Source organism: Aspergillus luchuensis, chromosome 2, assembly GCF_016861625.1.
Source record: "Aspergillus luchuensis IFO 4308 DNA, chromosome 2, nearly complete sequence".
Taxonomy (NCBI): Eukaryota; Fungi; Ascomycota; class Eurotiomycetes; order Eurotiales; family Aspergillaceae; genus Aspergillus; species Aspergillus luchuensis.
Genome location: NC_054850.1, coordinates 3,446,950 through 3,467,570, shown reverse-complemented (window position 1 = coordinate 3,467,570; position 20,621 = coordinate 3,446,950). Strand labels below are relative to the sequence as shown.

General features: G+C 51.3%; 6 protein-coding genes across 6 annotated transcripts; 4 read left to right on the top strand and 2 right to left on the bottom strand.

Annotated features, from left to right (window-relative positions):
- Positions 1–280: 280 nt before the first annotated feature.
- On the bottom strand, positions 281–3,228 carry AKAW2_21136S (coatomer subunit beta'; the record flags this gene model as incomplete). The annotated part of the gene is made up of 6 exons (XM_041685927.1): positions 281–1,489; positions 1,545–2,813; positions 2,871–2,902; positions 2,961–2,982; positions 3,032–3,094; positions 3,211–3,228. The coding sequence occupies 6 exons, from the start codon at positions 3,226–3,228 to the stop codon at positions 281–283; spliced, it is 2,613 nt and encodes an 870-aa protein (XP_041539962.1).
- Positions 3,229–3,928: 700 nt separating this feature from the next.
- AKAW2_21135S (complex I NDUFA5 subunit family protein) lies at positions 3,929–4,762 on the bottom strand (the record flags this gene model as incomplete). The annotated part of the gene is made up of 3 exons (XM_041685926.1): positions 3,929–3,995; positions 4,054–4,158; positions 4,221–4,762. The coding sequence occupies 3 exons, from the start codon at positions 4,760–4,762 to the stop codon at positions 3,929–3,931; spliced, it is 714 nt and encodes a 237-aa protein (XP_041539961.1).
- A 1,088-nt stretch (positions 4,763–5,850) lies between these two features.
- AKAW2_21134A (putative disulfide isomerase) lies at positions 5,851–7,714 on the top strand (the record flags this gene model as incomplete). Its single annotated transcript, XM_041685925.1, has 2 exons — positions 5,851–7,287; positions 7,352–7,714. The coding sequence occupies 2 exons, from the start codon at positions 5,851–5,853 to the stop codon at positions 7,712–7,714; spliced, it is 1,800 nt and encodes a 599-aa protein (XP_041539960.1).
- A 577-nt stretch (positions 7,715–8,291) lies between these two features.
- AKAW2_21133A (cytochrome b-c1 complex subunit 10) lies at positions 8,292–9,159 on the top strand (the record flags this gene model as incomplete). The annotated part of the gene is made up of 5 exons (XM_041685923.1): positions 8,292–8,294; positions 8,474–8,544; positions 8,795–8,848; positions 8,929–9,076; positions 9,151–9,159. The coding sequence occupies 5 exons, from the start codon at positions 8,292–8,294 to the stop codon at positions 9,157–9,159; spliced, it is 285 nt and encodes a 94-aa protein (XP_041539959.1).
- Positions 9,160–10,900: 1,741 nt separating this feature from the next.
- On the top strand, positions 10,901–12,781 carry AKAW2_21132A (amino acid permease; the record flags this gene model as incomplete). The annotated part of the gene is made up of 4 exons (XM_041685922.1): positions 10,901–11,156; positions 11,208–11,319; positions 11,372–12,694; positions 12,751–12,781. 4 exons carry the CDS (start codon positions 10,901–10,903, stop codon positions 12,779–12,781), a joined length of 1,722 nt encoding a protein of 573 aa, XP_041539958.1.
- Positions 12,782–13,269: 488 nt separating this feature from the next.
- On the top strand, positions 13,270–14,465 carry AKAW2_21131A (uncharacterized protein; the record flags this gene model as incomplete). The annotated part of the gene is made up of 2 exons (XM_041685921.1): positions 13,270–13,446; positions 13,515–14,465. 2 exons carry the CDS (start codon positions 13,270–13,272, stop codon positions 14,463–14,465), a joined length of 1,128 nt encoding a protein of 375 aa, XP_041539957.1.
- Between the last annotated feature and the right edge of the window lie 6,156 nt (positions 14,466–20,621).

Sequence of the window (20,621 nt, the reverse complement as noted above, 5' to 3'; positions counted from 1 at the left end):
AAAAGAGAAGAAAGGATGAACATAAGATTGAATCATGATGACAAACCAAGCAGATGTAAAAAAGAAAAAGACAACACATAGTTCTAGAAAGATGAATAAAGTTATGTAAAAAATGAGCAAGCAAGCTAGATAAGAGTAAGTAGGAGGGTTGTCAACGGTACATGGAAATAATTTTTCCTCTTATCACTTCTCTTCTTCCTACTCCTGCGGAAATTAAAGGAAAAAAACCTCACACACGCTCTCTCCTAATCTTTCTCCACCTTATACAACCATCGTCAGATCATGCCTCAGTTTCTTCTTCTTCGGCCTCTTCCTCTTCGGCCTCGGCTTCGGCTTGAGCCTCCACCTCGGGCTCACCGTTACCTGCCGACACGGCATTGCCGTCTTCGTCGGCGTGCACGTCGATCAAAGACTCTGAGGAGGGGGGCTCAGGAACAACTCCCTCCTTCTCTAGACGGAGGTACTCGTCCCACTCCGGGAAGAGGTCATCGTCCGCGGCGAGGTCAGGGCAGCCGGGGGGGATACCGATGAGACGGGCGATCTTGGTCTTGCCGGAGCCCTCGAGAGACTCTTTCCATTGTGCGACGAGAGCAGGGGCACGGGAAGGCTTGTAGGTCTGTGCGAAGAGAACAGATTCGGCCAGACGGTTGGTACGCACCAGGAGGTCGATGCAGCCGTCAACGTCGCCAAGGGACCAGAAGGTGGAGAAGGCGACGTTGTGGAGGCCGGCTTCCGAGGCTTGCTCGGCCAGCTGACGGAGACCGTCCTTGTTGCCGCTGGCAGTGTGCAGAAGGAGGAGAGAGCCGACGTCCTTGGCGTTGGTGAAGCATTCTTGGGCCAAGGCCAGGTTCCATCCTGCCAAGGCGGCATCTCCGACCGTCTTCCATTTGTGCTCGTTGTTGGCTTCACGGGCAATTTCCAGGGCGATGTCGAGGTTGCTGAGCCCGAGTGCCAGCTCGAACCGGTGCTCTTGGTCGGTTGCGACTTCAAGGGCCATTTCCTTGTAGCCTTGGCCTTCGAGGAATCGTGCAACCTTGTTCATCTGGTCCTGGGGTACGTCCTTGAGCAGCTCAGCTGCCATGTCCATGTCACCACGCAGCACCACAGTTTGGTACTCGACCATGCTGAGGGAGAGACCGAAGGAGACGACGTTGACGTCCTTGTCGGCAAGGTACACTCTGCCATCGCGGGGCAGGTAGCCCAGGACGTACATGCCCTGATCAAAGTGAGAGATGGTGTAGGTCTGGTCACCGACGAGGTAGTTCAGGCGGTTCGTCGAATTCGTGTAAATGAAGCAGTCTCCAACCCATTGACCTGTGCGGACAGACTCGTTGATGTCGGTGACAACTTCGAAGGCGGACTCCACTCCATCCTCGTCGGCTTCACCGGCGTTCAGACCGTTGACGTAGTTCTCCCTGGAGAAGCGGAGGACGTAGAAAGTATCCTCACAAGCCAGGGTCACCAGCTCGCCGGACTCGGACCAGTAGACCTATTCGAGGTGTGAGTGAAGGGTCGCCTTAACTTAGTCGTTGGTAGATACTTACAGCCTTGGGGTCGACTTCGATGCGGCGGACCAAGTTACCCGTCTCCCAGTCGAACATGCCAATACCTCCTTGTCCCTTAACACCAAGAAGCACACCATCGGTGAGACCCTCAGCCTGAAAGCCCACGTCCAGACCACCACTGACTTCTTTGAAGTTCTTGAAGATCTTGACGCTGGTCGTGGACTCCCGGATAGCGTAATCGTTGCTGTTGTCCTTGGAGCCCCATGCGAAGTCCAGGGCCTGTCCAAAAGCCTTGTTTCGCCAGGCAAGGGCAGTGTAGATGATGTACTCGCCATCACCACATACCGAAACGAAACGGCCGTTGGGGGAATGAGACAGCGTCTGGGGATAGACCTCACAAGATCCCAGCTCCTTAGTGGGAAGAGACAGCGGTGCGCCGTCCTTGATGCTAGCATCACCACCCTTGATGACAGTGGAAACGACCTCGTTGTGCCTGGCCCAGATGATCTTTCCTGAGCCGTCCATGGAAACCGCCGGCTCCTCTCTGCCCATCTTCACAACTACCGCACCGTCGTCGAAACCCATTGCAACACCCTGTCTGCCACGCTGGTAAGCGATACACCAGGCACGCTCCAAGCCATAGCTTAGCGACTGCTCCAGCCTGTATGTGTTTGCATGCCAGAGCTTGATAGTTCCATCCTCCGATCCGGAGATAATGACCGGCAACTCCGGGTGGTAGCAGGCAAACGAAACGTTACTTGTGTGTCCTTCCAGGGTTGCAATGAGCGCCTTCGTCGTGTAATCCCAGATCTTGACGGTCCTGTCATCTGATGTCGTAAGAAGGTACGGCTTATCCGCTTGTGGGTAGTAATCGACATGGTTGACACCCTTGGTTTCATGGGCTTCCAGGGTGAAGTTGGCGTGAGGCGAGCCGAGGCTCCAGATCTTGACGGTACGGTCCAAACAAGCGGAGGCAAAGGTGTTCGTATCCTTGGGGTTGATAGCAAGCCCCATCACGTAGTGGCTGTGGCCCTCGTACACCTGGACACACTTCCAGCCCCTCTCCCAGTCCCAGAGCTTGATCGTCATATCATCGGACGCCGTGAGAACAAAAGGCTGAGTAGGATGCACTGCGATGGAACGAATGTAATCCGGATGCGCCTCAAACGAGGCAATCTTCTCGGAGGTGTTGTAATTGTAGACGCGAAGTTGGAAGTCATCGGAACCGCAGACAATCCAGTTCTTGCGAGCGATGAATCGACCGGCTCGTACAGGGACATCGGTGAGTTCGAAGGTTTTGATAATCGACTAGATAATTCAGCAATCAGCAGTGCATCATAGCGATTCTTTGTCTGCACAACTCACCTGAGTCTCGTAAGACCAGATGTATACATGGCCTATGTCGAATTAGCACATCAGGTTCGATGATTTCCTCCACTCGCTACCGTCACGCACCGCTATATAACGTTGTGAGGATCTGAAAAGTATCAGTATTGATCAACGGATTGCAGCGATTGAGTACTCACCCATGGCTCTGTGGGATGGAAGTCAATGCCCTTCACCCGCTCGGAGCGGGCGAACAGCTGTCTCTGTTAGGCCACAACAACAGTCAGCATTCGTATAATTGATTCCCAAGATTATATCCTCTGCACGCCACAGCCTCTGCTTAAACTAAGGACTTTAGACCCCGCATTATAACCCGTACCTTGACATCCAATTTCATGTTGTGTGGGGAAGGAGAGTCGCGACTATGTGCGGCGTCGGAGAACGGCCTGAGAGAAGGAGGGGAAACCAGGCCACGAGCCGCTCAAACAGCCAGCCCGTCTGTGCAAAGGAGTCCCGAGAATCGAGTAGATGAGAGCGCAAAGAAAGAAGGAAAGTCCCCGACCGGAATGGCCAGCAAGGTCAACGAAGATGTTCAGGGACTGGCAGCGATGTGTCCACAAGGAGACGGAATCCCGCCAGCTATCTGGAACCGGCTAGCCATATGGGGCTCACCGCCTACGGTTTGTGATTCCATGGTGAGCATCAAACATCAACCCTGCATCACTTCTTAAGATATAGATGCTTGTGGATGCCTTTCTGTTTGTAGATCATCTGAGAAGGGAATACCTGTGTGCAGATGCGACCATCGTAAGCACCCTCTGGGGGTGTTTGCAGTAGTCATCAACTAAAGCAATGAACTAGTTATTCACATCACACGCATCACTTGCACCAGCTCCCTTAGTTTCTTTTCTTCAAGGGGACATTTGTAACCAAATATAACGGAATTCATCACGACTTCTATGAACTTAACCCCATAAAAAAAGAAATTGGCCTGGCATTGGCATCGAATTTTGTTTCACACAACCATAAGATAATAATTACAAGCAGATGGGGAATCTAGTTTCGGATCCTCCATTCATGAGAAAACCATTCTATGCTTACTCGGTCTTGCGCTCAAAGTAAGACCACTGGCCGGGTCTGGGCTTCTCGGAAAGCTCCTCCCAACTAAGATAACGTTAGCATCTCTGGCTTCAAACGAAAACTGGTCGATCGGTCAACTTACGCGGAAGTCCTGTACAGCTCGTCAACAACCTTCAACTCGCCCTCAGCAACCTCAATGACCTCCTCGATCAGGCCGGCGCCAATCTGTCTCTCAATTTCGGCGATCCTAGAATAATTGATCAGCATCTCCACGGAACGGTAGCATAGCTCAGAGATGATGCCACATACTGCTCAGCCTCCAGGGCGGGCTCGTTCTCCCACTTCATCTGTGAAGTGTGGAAGTCTGATTCGGCAGTGGGCTTGGTAGAGTCCTCAATGGCCTGGTGCCACCGCGCTTCTTCCTCTGCCGTACGAGCGGGGCCCTCGGTAGTAGGTTCGATGCTCTCTCCATCCCATTCCTGACCACGGGGGTTGTCGGAACCGTCGTCACGCTGCCAGGCGGCATATGTACCGTCAGGACGGCGAAGAGAGGCGAAGCGCTCGGGCTCTTCAGCCACGGCCTTCTTCACACGCTCCAACCAAGCATCGAATCCGGGCGGCTTCGTGGACTCGACGATCTGCAGGCGATGGCGGGTCAATGCTTCGGTAGACTGGCGGTAGACGGAGGACTCGGGGAAGGCCTTCAGCTTGTCCAGGGTGGACTTGTAGAGGAAGATCAAGGTCGGGCGAGGGCTAGGGTGAGTGACGAGGCCGGTCAAGCCGGTAGGAGCGAAAGGCTCCAAGTAACGAGCCGGCTTCACACCGGCGAGCAACCGGAATGTAGACCTCATTATGCCTGGAGGTTGTGTAATTGGGTATAAGGGTCGGGGTGGTGACAGACCCAATGGCAGAGGATAAGCGGGAATAGCGGCGCTGTCAGTCGTCAAGATACCACACTGGATCGGGATCGATGCGCGAAGGGTTGAGGTCCCGTGTCGGGGCGCGGAGAAACCGTGGCGCCGGGGGGACATTCTCCCTCAGTCTCTCCCTGCGGCTCTCGTGAGCACCTCACTTGGTCGGCTTATCGCTTTCTCTTGTAGGAGTGTTCTTCCTGCATTCTTTCTCTCAAAGAGCCTGCGGATCGCCTCCGCAGTAGTCTCTGAGCTTAGCTCATTTTTTTTTCTTCTTCTTCTTCTCCTCAGCAGTTGTCTTGCTGATATCTCTTTCGCCCCCCTCCAACAAGGGGTACATTCAAGCGTGTCCCTTAGCGATTCTAGACCGTCGTTAGTTCAATGTGCCACCTGTGACGCCCCGTCCTGACTTCTTCCACTACTCCTTCGACCCCCGAAATTCGAACCGTCCCTCTTTATTCAGTCACACTTCTAAGGTCAAAGACCTTACGCTACAGCCAGCATGAGGGTCTCTTTGCTGGCGTGGTCCCTACTCTCTCTTTTCTCGATTCCCGCCTTAGCCGCCCCCTCCGATAATGTCTCTCCCAGCCATCACCTCGTAAAGAGAGGCGACTCCGACGTGAAGTCGGAGGGTCAGTCGACTACCTTCAATGGGATCGAGGTCCCGCCTATGAAGGCTTTGACTCCCGACAACTTCGATGACACGATCAAGGACGGTTACTGGTATGTTGTCTCTTCATTCTATATGTACCGTTGGTCCTCCAGAAAGCTGACAAGAACCTAGGTTCGTCAAGCAATACTCTCCGTCCTGCCCACACTGCCAGAAGATTGCCCCTACATGGCAGACACTCTATGAATTCTACTACGTGAGTTAATCTCTCGCGCATTGCGTCAATATCGCTCCTTGCCAGCAGCATCCACTAATGTCCCACTAGACCTCCGATCCTTTGTCCTCGTCGTCTTCCAAGTCATCCAACACCGATTCGCTGAACTCATTCCATGGCTTTTACAACTTCCATTTCGCCGAGATGAACTGTCTCGCGCATGGCGATTTTTGCCGGAAACTCGAAGTCAAAGAGTTCCCCACCTTTGCGCTGTATCACAACGGTGAACTGGTTGAACGGTACAATGGAAAGAGGAGTATGGAGGGTATCAGCGAATTCGTTGAGGAGAAGCTGGAACAGATCAAGCCTGGTTCGCGGCCTGCCCATGGTCTCCATCTCCCCAAGCCTGGCGACAAGGGAGTGGATACTCAGGCTCAGCCCGAGGCGCCCGTCGCCAAAGATAAGGATCGTGAGGCGGGCACCAAGGCTGGAGAAAAGCACAACGAGCAGGCTGCACAGCTGGCCGAGGACGAGACACCTGCAGACAAGGTGTCGTCCAAGTCCAAGCCTAAGCCCAAGCCGGCCCCAGCAAACCCCCAGGGTATCTCTGTCCCTCTCACCGCGGAGAGCTTCCAGAAGCTGGTCACCACCACTCAGGATCCTTGGTTCATCAAGTTCTACGCACCATGGTGCCACCACTGTCAAGCATTGGCTCCCAACTGGAGGGAAATGGCAAAGGAGATGCAGGGTGTTCTCAATGTGGGCGAAGTGAACTGCGATGCGGAATCCCGACTTTGCAAAGATGCCCGTGTCAGCGCCTTCCCGACAATGTATTTCTTCCGCGGCGGTGAGAGGGTCGAGTATACCGGTCTCCGTGGCCTCGGAGATTTGGTCAGCTACGCCAAGAAGGCTGTTGATGTTGGATCCGGTGTACAGGATGTCGATGCCACCATCTTCAAGGAGTTGGAGGAGAAAGAGGACGTCATCTTCCTGTACTTCTATGACCATGCGACCACCTCGGAAGATTTTGAAGCTCTCGAGCGCCTGACTCTTAGTTTGGTCGGCCATGCCCGGCTTGTCAAGACGAACAGCGCTGCTCTTGCGGAACGGTTCAAGATCTCGACCTGGCCACGCCTCCTTGTGTCCCGCGACGGTCGCCCCAGCTACTACAATGCGCTTGCTCCTAAGGATATGCGGGACTTCCGCCAGATTCTCAATTGGATGCGCACTGTGTGGCTGCCCATTGTTCCTGAGCTCACCGCCTCAAACGCACGGGAAATCATGGACGGCAAGTATGTGGTCCTTGGCATCCTGAGCCGGAAGCACTCGGACGAGTTCCTTCAATCGAAGCGAGAGCTCAAGAATGCCGCCCTTGAGTGGATGGACAAGCAGACGCAGTTGTTCCAGTTGGAGCGTGCTGAGCTGCGTGACGCTAAGCAGCTGCGGATCGAGGAAGCCGAAGACCGTAACGACCAGCGTGCCTTGCGGGCCGCCAAGAACATGCGCATTACCATCCGCGAAGATGACAAGAAGCAAGTCGGTTTCGCTTGGATTGATGGCGATTTCTGGGAACGGTGGCTGAGAACCACATACGGCATCGACGTCGAGAACGGTGAACGCGTGGTTATCAATGATCAGGATGTAAGTGACTACAACAGAATAGTTAATCATCTGCTAGGACTTGAAGCTAATCTATCTTTTTTAGAACCGGCGCTACTGGGATACGTCTTCCAGCGGAGCTTCTATCATGGCTTCCCGGACCTCCATCCTTGAGACCATCCCCTTGGTCATCGCCAACCCACCGAAACTCACGCCCAAGTCCACAGTCGGTACCTTTGAGTCTGTCTTCTTCTTCACTCGGACTTTCATTAGCGGTCACCCGATCATCTTCTTTATCATCCTGACGCTTTCGGTGGCTGGTGCTACAATTGTAGCCCGGGGAAGGAGTCTCAGACGCGGGGCTCGTGGCGGAATACTCGGGGTTACTGGTAACACCGGTGGTGGTTTCTTCAACCTTGATGGAAAGGAAGGTCTTCTGAACGGTGGATCGACCGGCAAGGTTGATTGATCCCATAATATGGGCATTGTACAGTTACTTCTTTTATACCTTTTTCCACGCCCTAATTTCGTGTCTATCTTGGACGTTTACTGGGTTGCTATATGTTTACCAGGATCTCTGGGTTCTTCATATTGACGATTCTACTCTTATACTTTTGTCTGTTATTTTGTCCCAAATGGTGTTAGAATATGGCGCTACTGTTGTACACAAATTCCCTTTGAAACTTTCACTGTCTTCCAGTTGGCCATACACAAACGAAAAAGTGCCCATAATAATCAGGTCCTTTGAATGATCTTTTCAACGGATGCTATGCTGCAGTAGAGGTTGAATGCTTCGACACACGCATTTTTATTGTCGACATAAATGATGGCATGAGCAGTGGAAATGCGCGGCCTCTGATTTGACCAATCATAGTGTCACGTGAATGCCAATTGCCGGTCGCTGATTGGCTATCGGAAGCCGCAAGCACTCAACGTCGCGGAGTCTCCCGGTTTTCGTCGACAGCCTCAGACTTCAAGTGCAGCTGCCGTCATCCTTTGCTGGAGCAATTGTCGTTGCCAGACGTGCTTCTTTAGACCCAGTCAATATGGTATGTCTTTCCCCAGAGTTTCTTCGTGTGGCCTTCATCCTACCAGTGTTCTGTCGGGTTCTTTGAGCTTGCCCACTGTTCAACTGCGTCGGGAGCCGTTATCCATGTTACTATAATAGCGACTTGAACCCTGCTTGGGCAATAGTGAACCAGTGCTGATCTTGTCTTCTCGCCGATAGGTTTTCTCTCAGACTCTCCGCCGCGCCGCCGCCCAGAGCGCCGGTGCCTACCGCTCTCCTTTCGCTCCCAAGTGAGAACCCCCGATATCCCATCTTCGGTCGAGATACGAATACACAAGGTGTCCATGGTGGCTTGGGTTGGGTCAACGAGGCGGGGTCCCTGTTGCTAGCTCTGGGTACTGCAGATTGTGCTTGGCAAAACTATCCATACTGCTGCCATACCCTGCCTCTGACGAGAATACAAGATCCAGCTAGAGAGGCACCAATCCAGCCGGGACTGCAAGTGGTATCTGGAAGCGACGTACTGACTGTATTGAATAGGTACCACACTCCCCTTCACTTCCACGGCCTCACCACCGGTCTGGCTACCAAGTAGTAAGTTCCTCCTTAAGTTCCAAGACTACCTCTCGTCTTTGGCTTCCTAGCAGGTCAGCTTACACGTTGGGCACATCTAGCGCTACCATTGCTGGCACCTTCGGTGTCGCCGCCGGTACCTTCGCCCTCTTCTTCTTCGGCGAGATCCCCCGTGTTCGCCGCGACATTCTCCAGAAGGTTCCTTTCCTCGATGAGTACTTCGACCGCACGATCGCTCCCGAGGACAACGTAAGTGCCTTTACCTCATACCGCTCCAGTGGCACCAGCAATTGGGATTGAGAGCTATGCTAATAATCGTCTAGCCCTTCTAAATTGGTGCCGTATGGGATATGCTTTTCCGACCATCTATAAGAACCCACCCAGCGTGGATATGCCACCTAGCGGATGGATGGTGAAGAAAAGAGGGTGCTGTACGTGTAGAATAGCGATGAGTTTCTGATAGCACATAGACACTGGCTGCTTCATTCATTTTTTTCAGTAACATTAAGACGCACTGTTTGTCTGTGTCTACGTCAGACTGCCAATGGCTCTCCAGGGGCACACGCATGCCTTGTAGCCTCAGGTTCCGATCCTATCTCCCGCCCCAGGCACATTAGGCTTCTTCCTTTACTCCTCCCCCCAACCACAGCCTTGATATTTACGTCTACACATGCACGATTTTAGGCCTATAGTCCGTGTTTAAACGTTAGCCTTAAGAATTCGGTCACTGGACCACTCAGGGCTAGTCATTCTATCTCTGGCGCCGGACTACAGGAACGCATTACAGCACCGTTCGAGTGCTGCGCAGCGCAGTCTCAGGTCGACTATTGCTGATAAAGTCCGAATAGTCACAATTTCAGTTCCTCAAGCCACCATGGACCTTCGCGAAGATGTATGAACGATGTGGCTTGAAGGGATTTGGAGGCTGCCATTCGCGAGAATTCCATGGATGAAAGACCAGTGAGGAGACTGGTATCAAATGCAAGGTAAGAGTGGCTCCCGTGGTGTCCATGCAAGTTGTATGCGGGGGCTGATACAGGAGTCTAAGCTTCGTCTAGGGACCACCGACTAACACACACTATGTAGACACACTATAGCTACCGGTGAGACCGCTGAAAATGAACGAAATCAACCCCGCTACTCTCATAAAGGCAGGTATAGCCTGCCAAATCAGCGGAGAGCGACTCGTTTATTACCGGCCAATTGTTACTTTCATTGACAGGTCATAAATTCAGCCAGCTCCAGATGCTGCCGTCCGTCTTATCATCGACCCGTTAGAAACACTTTGATATTCGTTCGATGCTTATCATCCGGCAGTCAAAGCACCCAATAGCCAACCAGTTGCTTCCGATAAGCCCGAGTGGATGGATTCCCCAGCTTCTGGGTCATTACTTTAGCGTCAAGTTCGAGGGGTTCTCCAAGTTTTGTCTTCGCTCGCGGCGCCTGAAGTTTCCCAGCCAAGTATGGTGCATGCCAAGCTTCAGGTCTCTGACCAGCAAGGAGCTGCATCCTATCTCGTCTCGTCTTTAGCGAGTCATCCTACTCGCTCCTGCTGCTTGACTGCAAGTGACAGTCTTTCCTTCCGGTCATCCAGTGAGATCGTGACCAGCTGCCAAGCGTATCAGCGCTCGATCCCCGCTTCGCTTGCACCCAGCTTCAGAGGTACCTGAGCTCCTTAAGGCGTTTATCGTGTTACACCAGCATTCCACCTATCTTACTCAAGGCTTTGGCTATCAGTATTAAGACTTTGCAGGACGGGACGTGTCTTGTGCAGATAAGATGGCAGTATTGATTTCCCGAAAGCCACTCATATATGTACTGGCGCATGACCCTGTCTGTCCCGCAGTCACTCTATGACTTATTTTCTACTCACCTGTGTTTTCCATACTTATACTGCTTGACATCTGTCTGAGAAGAACAAATGAGAGTTTGAGTCTGAGCTAGCAAACGCTGCATCTTTGCGTTGCTTGCTTTTTCTTCCGTCCACGTTACTTCCTGCCCCGCCGTTCCCACTCCCCAGCAGCAGCTTACTGTACACACATCACCTCTTATTACATAGATGGTTCATTCATAATGCCTGGTACGAGCAGCCATAAGGCTGTCTCCAAAGGAGCAGTGTTCGCGGATGTCGACCATGACCCCGTCACGACCATTCTGCCTCAGGGCGACGTCCCTTATACCGATCATGCGATGGATGCGGACGAGAGGGTCATCGTGGCCCTGGGGTACAAGCAAGAATTCAAACGCGAATTCTCGCTATGGACAACCTTCTGTGTCAGCTTTTCGGTGCTAGGATTGCTTCCATCATTTGCAAGCACGATATACTACGGTAGCTGTTCCTGGATCCATCAATATGAGGGGTAGGGCTGACTTTCACAAGGAATGGGCTATGCAGGTACAGCCGGTATGGTCTGGGGCTGGATCATCGCGATGATTTTCATTCAATGCGTTGCCATGTCCATGGCTGAGCTATGTTCCGCGATGCCCACCAGGTAAGATTCTCCTGAGTTGCGTACTATAGGAGTATAAAACTGACTTTGACAGTGGTGGCCTTTACTACGCCGCAGCGGTCCTTGCGCCTCCAAAATATGGACCCTTTGCCGCTTGGATCACAGGATGGTCGAACTGGATTGGGCAGATCACCGCAGCACCATCTGTGGATTACGCGCTTTCTGCAATGATCCTCGCCGCTGCGTCGATACAGAACCCAGACTATGTCCCCACTAACTGGCAAGTTTATCTTCTAACAGTGCTCGTTCTCATAATCCATACGGCCATCAGCAGCATGCCCACTATATGGGTGGCTCGTGTCAATTCCTGGGGCTCAACATTCAATATCATCGCCCTCGTCATTACTCTCATCGCCATTCCTGCTGGGACTACGAATGAGCCCAAGTTTTCCTCGTCCAAGGACGTCTGGGGCACCATCACCAACCTCACCGACTTTCCCGATGGTGTTGCCGTTTTGATGACTTTTGTCGGGGTCATTTGGACCATGTCTGGCTACGACTCGCCCTTCCACCTAAGCGAGGAATGCTCCAATGCCAATGTCGCCTCGCCTCGTGCGATCGTAATGACCTCAGGGGCTGGTGGCTTAATGGGATGGTTCTTGCAGTTAGTCGTCGCTTACACTGTCACCGACATTGATGGAGTCATAAACTCGGACTTGGGCCAGCCCTGGGCCTCGTACTTGCTCCAGGTCGTGCCACGCAAGACTGCCCTGGCCATATTAGCCCTCACCATCATCAGCGGTTTCTCCATGGGCCAAGGCTGCATGGTGGCTGCCTCACGAGTAACCTACGCCTACGCACGAGATGACTGCTTCCCCCTATCCAAATACTGGAAATTGGTCAACACGCGCACCCAAACCCCGGTCAATGCGGTGATCCTCAATGGCGTCCTGGGAATTCTCATGTGTCTGCTGGTTCTAGCCGGCGATGTAGCCATCGGGGCGTTGTTCTCTATTGGCGGCATCGCTCAGTTTGTCGCTTTTGCCATTCCCATCGCGATTCGGGTGTTCTTCGTTGGTCACCGGTTTCGTAAAGGTCCGTGGCATCTGGGCCCCTTTGGGCCCTGGATTGGAGGAATGGGTGTGGCGTTTGTGCTTCTCATGGTGCCCGTGCTGTGTCTGCCTAGTGTCACGGGTTCTGATCTGACGCCGGGTCTGATGAACTGGACGTGTCTGGTCTGGGGAGCGCCAATGCTGGGGGTGACTATCTGGTGGGTTGTGGATGCGCACAAGTGGTTCACGGGACCAAAGGTCAATGTGGAGCACGCAATCCACGCTGCGGATGCGGCTGTTATAGATGGCGTGGGAGCAGATGAAGACGTAGTGCAAGATGATGCGTCGAGCAAGGCATCTGCGAGGTAGTTTTGCCTCACTACACTGTTCAGGTTACGTTCGTTCTAATGTTTGGCTACAGTCGTCCACAGACGCCGCATACAGTCTTGTAAATAATTCGGCATTGCGCCAATATACTGCTAAATTAGTATTATATCTCGGCATCAGTCGATATAATTACCCATCATTTAGGTAAGAGCATTTTATATTAAAAGGACAGAAGCATCCCTCGCACTGCCACTGGCATGAGTCATTGTTTGTGGTGGGAAGGGAAGATCGTTGATTCATCATCAACAACCAATTCTCTTCTCCACAGCGAGGATCCACCCGCACTTAGGCCACAGAAGCCTCATATAGAATTCAGCCCTATTTATGGACCCTATCAGGGAACTAGTTTGGTTTCCGTGAGGATCTCCAGATATTTGCGGTTGTTACCATATTCTAGACATGTGTGCGAAACAGGGAGCAGGGAAGTGCCGACAACTCATTGACAGGGCAATATAGCTTCAAGTATTTATACCTCAGTATTTCTCTCCCACATCCAACATGGTATCTCGAGACTCTCGCTTCTTGGCCACTTCTCGCTATCGATAGACTCGCCATGTCACGCCTCTTGCTATTCGCATTTCGCAAACTCCTCAACACCTTCATCCGTACCGCAGGAAACGATCCACTACTCGCCAACACCCATGGACTCTTCCAAGAAAGTCCTACCGAACCACCCCAAAATGTGCTAGAATTGACCTTGGCCATTCTAGGACTGTCCCTCGAATTCATAGTAAGCAACCCAATCCCCACCCTTCGAAGATGAGCACAACTTAACAAGTACGCCATCACCACATCTAGATCCGCTATATCATCGGCAACCGTGTGATGTCCCTCCTCATTCTCGACACCATCGATAGCAACCCTCCCAACCCCAACAAGGACAGGGACAAGGACGACAACAAGAAATCAAATCCAAAGCCTACCACCACCCGCAACCTCCTTCAAACCCTCACCACCCTCCACCGCGAAGAAGGACTTGTCTCCCTCATCAACGGCTTCCATTACACCATCTACTACAATCTGAGGTACTTTATAGTCACAGGTCTGCTCACATCGCCTATCGCACGCTTCCCTGAGCCGCTCGCACACATCATCGCCTCCGTCGCTCTCGCCGAATTCCATTTCTTCCGGACAGCAGGAGCTATCCTCCCTCCCGCTGAGCAGATGCGCTACGTGCCTCTTAGTCTTGATTATTATCGGTGGAAAGCTCTTCTCCTGCCGACGCTGCTTTACGCTAGTGCTGAGACGATCATGATGTATGTGCCGGAGTTACTTCTTGCCCCGGTTCGATTCGATCGTGTGCTGCTGCAGCCGGAGGACTTGACGGATGTTACTTCCCTCGTGAGATCCGATGTTCTTGTCGCGGGACTTATGCTCGTTGCTCAGGTTCTGGTTTTGCTTCCGGCGTGTATTGTGCTTATTGTGGTGGAGGGGAGCTTGGTAACGGGGGATTGTGAGACGTTGATACCTTTGCCGGGGGAGGGTGAGAAGATGGGGGATGGTGATAACCAGGTTGTTTTGTGGAAGGAGGAGGATGAGAATGACAATGAGGATGAGGAGTACCCAAAGCAGAAAGGCAGGCTCATCAAAGACCTCTTCAGGTTCAAGGGACCATTGCATGTGCTTAATGTATTGGAGATGATTAGTGTGAGGCAGTTGCTGTATTGTTTCGAGTTGCATGGGAAGATGTGTTTGTGTGTGGTGGGAGTTGCTACGGCGGTGCAGTCGGTGATGTATTTGGTGTCGTAGGGTTGATTCTGCTAGTCCGGGTTGTCTTTGACCTATCTAGTTGATATTGGCGAGTTCTGGTGTTGGGTTGCTTTTTGGTGCTGAACCCGCGAACAGAATGCTGTCTCTTCCAGATGTGAGGAGTTTCAAGGCATGGCAGTATTGTCATCTCGTGAGAGGGCAATGAGGGTGCAAATAGATATGGAGAGTATAGACAGCATTATGCATGAGAGGTAGAAAGAAGGCAGCAGGGAATTTCTTTCCCTTGACTGCGAATCTAGAATATATTATGACCTTCCTAGATATTGGCTATCATTGCTGTGGTGATTTATAAGAACATGCGTTGCTCTTTCGTATAAAAGACTAGACAATTCTCGTGAATTTCCCTCTCTCTTTATCATCAACCATATCTGCAGTACTTTCTATACCCGACCAATTCAGTTGAGAAACAGCAGTAGTAGCTAATAAAAATCCCAGCTTATATCATTAGAGTGATTATTCATAGGACTAGTGGTAGAAGTGTTGCAGAGCTTACAGTGGCGTACTAATGATGGTGCCATGAATATACCATGTCGCTACTAGGCCCTATGAAGGTTAAATTGGACCACATCAAGAGTAACAGGGATATACATTTTTAAGACTTTTTTCATCGAATTAATGCAATATAAATCCAGTTTTCTCGAAAATGATCTCATTTGTATACCATGATAGTACTAGTACTACCAGTAGTAGTGGTTCAGTTGCAGCCTTTGTGTATAGTATATTGAGGTGAAACCCACTTCAACCTAAATATACTATATATAACCACCACCACCATCCAATGAACCCAGCAGAGACAACTACCACTCAATCCGATTATCATCTTAACCATATTAATGTAACATCACTATGCCATTCAAAATCATCCTTCCCATAAAAATTACTTAACCATAATACCTCTAAAGTAGCTATCTATCTATCTAGTCACACCATACTCCGTACATTAAACCATACCACACTTAGCAATAGCACCACTTGACCCAAGTTAAAACTCCATCAGCAAGCATAATCCCTACTGTACTACCTACTTACCCGATCCACACACATACACGCCAGCCGCGCGACCACAAAACCCCATCCATCCATCCATCCACCCGTACATCTCCACTACGCCTCCCCTCCCGATCGAACGAATGACTTTCCCGTCTTTGTCTCCTGCCCTGCAACCTTTGATGCGGGATTTCGCGGGCGTGCGGGCCAGAGGGGTCATTAAATTTCCTGCAGGTACGCAGGTTGCAGTAGTATGTGTCTTACTAACTACTGTCTATTTAGTATCTATGGAGTGGAGGGATGGGTAGGTAGTGGGTAGTAGGGCTGGGATGTATCCATTCATTTTATCTATCTATCTGTCTATCTATCTGTCTAGTCAAGTCTATGTATCTATTCAATTTGTTTCAAAATTACATGGTGGTTTGTATGTAGTTTCATAGTAGACTGGCTTCATTGGTTGGTTGGTTGGTACCTTTGTTGGTATTTATTAACGTAGGTAGTAAGTAGTTGATAGCCCATGATATTTTGTTTTTTTTTTTTTTTTTATTATATTATTTATATATTGTTTTCAATACGTAGGCAATGGTCCTTCACCGACTTTTACAACTTATTATTTTCGAGAGCTGCTGTGAAGTAGGCAAGTCGTTGCCTATCGTATCGGCAAAATGTCCCAGTGGTGTGTAAAATTACTGCCGACAAATTTTATCGAGCATTCTTGGGGTCAAATGTCTAGCTAATTCTTCAGCAGGTTGGCTATGGTATGCTCTTCCGTCGGATGTTAACCCGTGTTGGGATGGACTTGCATTGACTATATGGTGTAGCTTGTAACTTTATCTTTGCTTGAGAACCCAAGTCAGCGCCGAGAAAAAAGGAAGAGCACGAGTGGTAACTCCGTAGTTAGTAGGTAAAATTGAGTAGCGGGCTGAGGTGGGTTGGGGCTGGGGGGGGGGAAATTGATTGACAGGGGGAAGAAGGAAGAGAGGGGAGGTTGGTGGTGCTTGGCAATGAGAGTCCGTTATTCCGGTGTCCCGCCTGAGGCAGGCCCTCTAAACTCGCTAGTTGGTTGATTGCCTGGGGCTGACCCTCTTGTTGCGGTATTATTTTGCTTTTTGCATTATCATTTCTTGTGCCTCGGCAGCCGATGATGATGATATCGTTGTTTGCTGCTGTTGCTAGCGAGTTAACCTTAGTATTAATCATAGAATGACAGAATTAATGCTATAATAAAAACAACAATAATAATAATAATAATTAAAATAATAACAATCGACATCTAAAGGAAGGTTGAATCAGCTTACCTCTCATTTTTTTACCGTCTCTTCCCTATCTTAGACCGTGGAAAATACCTATTGGGGAAAGTCACAACAATCCTTTTCCAGCCTAGGAAGAAATTATAATCAGCCATATAGACTAGGCAGATAAACCTGGCTGTCTCACAATGAAATCCCAGTCCGCGTGGCTGCTTGTCGGCCTGTCGCCGGTGGCAAAAGTCTTATACACGACAACAGACAAGCGGGACGGACTCGCCTTTCTAACCCATACGGGGGTGGGAGAGGCCATCGAGTAGATCATGGATACCTCATCTCCAGGTTCTCCCCCTTTCCCCTCAGCGTCCCCTCCTCCTTTCCCTTAGTTCCTCCTCCATGCTCCGTAGTGCGGACATACCCCTGCAGCTTTAGTGAGAGGGGGTTCGTCGTTTATCTGATCACGCCTCAGGCAGCCACTTACTCTATCTGAAAGGGAAGTTGTATGGTGGCTCCGGTGACGGCGTTACGCTCAACGAACTCTAATCCTACTAATCAGGCCATTCTCACCATAGCCACCCGGATTGCACTCCGGCTGCCCTGGTAGCATTTGATACGGTTGAACATATCACACTCGCCGGATCATACATGCGCGTCAAACCAGTCGGAAACATCATGACGCGGCCCTGGTAGATACATCCCGTATCCCAAGGACCCGCCATCGTATCATTCAGAGACCTCAACAGGGACCATGCGGTTTTGTTGCCATGGCCCATAGTCGGATCCAAGACCATGGTTCGATGGCTACCTTCGGATCGACGACCAGTGTCAGTGCCGCCCATGTCCGACTGGGTACATTGCTCGATCGAACGAGTCCTTCCCCCCAGTTATGCATGACCCTAGTCCGGGTGGCTGGCGAATAGATAGAGCAACTGTTGCAAGCGCCAACGATGCCCGTCAAGTGTGGGATAGCCTGTAGCTGCAATAACATCCCAATTAACAAATTACTAGCTGCGCTTACACTCCTGCCAACTCGGGCAGTAGTATGCTTGTGATCTTGTACGTTAATAGCCATTGTTCTGTGTGGTCCCAATTTTTAGACATAAGCGAGCCGGTGTAGATGTCTCGAAGGATGTGTAGTATCTACCCAGCCACCTACTGGGTAACTAGAGATGTATCTGATCGAATAGGAAAAAGTAATGATGGCGGCGGCAGCAGAAGCGACAGCACTCCGGGCGGGAGAGCGGGAGAGAGGACGAGCGGGCTGGCTGGCTGACTCGCAGCGTCAGGCACATGACCATGATTACCTCACCCATGCGATCCAGATCAAGCGCTAACTGCTCTGTACACTCCCAGTCAGAGTAAGTTACTTTGTCACTAACTCAAACAGGCGAGCGATGAGGGGTGAGGGGAAAAGCCTAAGCAGCTCAGGCTCAGGCCACACAGCACACAATACACACACCGAACAACAACCAACAAAATGTGCATCGCAAGAGCGTCCGGTCCGCTTGGCATCAAGTGGAATGAGGTGAGTGGCGTTCTCGCCTCGCTCAACATTTTCGCTGTGATTGGATCGCACGCGAGGTCTGAAACTGAGCCGATCCAGACTTGAGCTTCGGCATTACTCCGGTCATGCCCGGAAAAACCACCCTGGCAGGGTAAAAGTGCCGAGGAAGTATCCGGCCGACTCTGAGCGTCCCGGATTCGGCGGGAAGATCTGCATGCGGTCGTTTTGAGTTCTTTTCTGCTCTGTAGGACCCGTAGGGATGCTTTTCGTCGAGGGGCTAAGGACTTTAGCGCTGCTGAACTAGTCCACGTACGGAGTTTAGTGGCATTATATCACTATTATGCTATTATCACGGCGCCTGTTGGTTTTCATTGTTCAGAGATTGGACTCGGACCAGCCACGCTGCGCGCTTGTGCCTGCTTATCCCTGCCACGTAGATAGTACGGAGTACACAGGAGAGATTCTATCGATCTGTTGTGGTGAATGTACTTTCGGGCCTGCACACAGTCCTTTTGTTGAAGGCGGCGGTGTCCGTAGGATCTATATATGGAACTCGACGCAATTTGATGTAGGTACGTGTCGGTACGAAGTAATCGACATCACATATACTAGGCGCTTGGCTACTATTGCAGCCGGGTAGAACTCCGTACCCAGTAGCAGTGAATACCAAGCCCGAATAGTCCTTTCATGCCTGACACAGTATGGTGGGCGGAGAATGGCGGACAGCATTATGCCTACCTACTGTGTACTCCCTGGTCCAACTAGTCCGCAAGTGTCTCACAAGCGAAGCCAAGCTTTAGGACGATAGCAGACTGGCGGCGATCGGTCGGACAATTTCTCGTTGAGCCATGCCGTTAAGCACCTGGTTTAACCTCTGGCTATGCGCTGCCTAAGGACCAACAGCGTCTAGTGCGCCTTCTCTCGTACGACAGCCAGTGTGTGGACTGGGTCTTTCTCGAGATCTCCCACACCGCCTTGCTTGGTGTCTCCGTAGAAGTTTCCATGAGCGGGCCATCGGCTTCGTTGGTGGAGTCCGGTGGCCGTGATCGGACCGCCACATTGGGCGAGGTGCAGGGTAGTACCGGGAGGCTACCACTGGATGCATCATGTTGGTCTTACCGTGTCCGGGAAGGCGTCTCGCAGTGGTGCTGACCGGCGTGAGAACTGCGGGCGCCTGTTCCTTGGAACGCCAGCGTAAGTGGCAAGTCGGGCGAGATGTTGCAGAACCATCATCCACCGGCTTGAGAGCAAGCGCTAGTCTAGCTAATTATTATTATTTGTTGTGGTTGAGCGATATATCCGATCGCTAAGGCGAGGATGGGGACCGACAACTCCTAACAACATGACAGACAAATAATGAATCTAGTATGGGGAGAATACCAGGTTAGCTGTGCGAATTCCATCCAGCCGAGCGCAGATTGCAAGATTACTTAGTTTTCGTTCCGCACACATTAGTAATGATAATACCGGGTTGGTAAAATAGTCGGTAGGTATTGGATGGTACGGGGGGTGTATGACGGCATGTTTCCTTCACGCTCCCGTAGTGCTCCGTGGCCACGAGCGCGAGGCACTCATCCGAATGTAGTTAATGTTATCCCCTTTTGAGAAAGAAAGAAGGCAAAATAGGCTTCCGCATTTGCAAGCTGACGGAACTCTCCTCCGCGCAATTCCGCCATGCATCGTCAATTTCGCTTTTCACAGTACGACTCCATACTGGACTGCGTACTGCAGTAAGCCTCCTCTGAGTTTATGAATCGCTGCATGCTGTGTGACCCCTGCCGGGTGGTCAGATCAGATAGCTCCGGGTATAATACGGAGAAGCAAGTGCAGCGATTCCACTCGCCCGCCTAAGCCAGAGGTCAAGGTCCACAATCGAAGCGGGAGAAGCTCCCAGCGAAAATCTCCTGGTGGAGAACAGCCGCAGTCTTGAAGTCTAAAAGAGGGACCCATCATGATGAAGAATCGTTGATCTGAGGAATGATTTGTAGCTTAACAGCCATGAAAATCGAATCGTCCTGTTCGCTGCTCTGATGTCCCCTTCCGGAACTCGAGATTGAACGCCAGCAGCGATTGCAGGAATGAGTTGATTATGATCCATCATACCTCCGGTCGAAAGTGGCAAGGATACGCAGCGCCGAACCACGGGTTACGCCTGGAAAATGTGGTATTACTCGGCCCTCCGAAATCACAATTTCCAAGGCGTAATCAAGCTGTTAGGGGTGGCACACTGGCATGGATGGAACAAGGTGCGTGGCCTCCTCGACTTGCCAATTGGCCGGATTTCCTGCCACTCCCCGAAACGCAAAAGTACCACGCTTGCGGCCTGCAGTCTAGAAGCTCCATGCAGCCGGTATATACCTGAGGCGTTCAATCAATGGTCGGAGCCCTGCCGGTGGT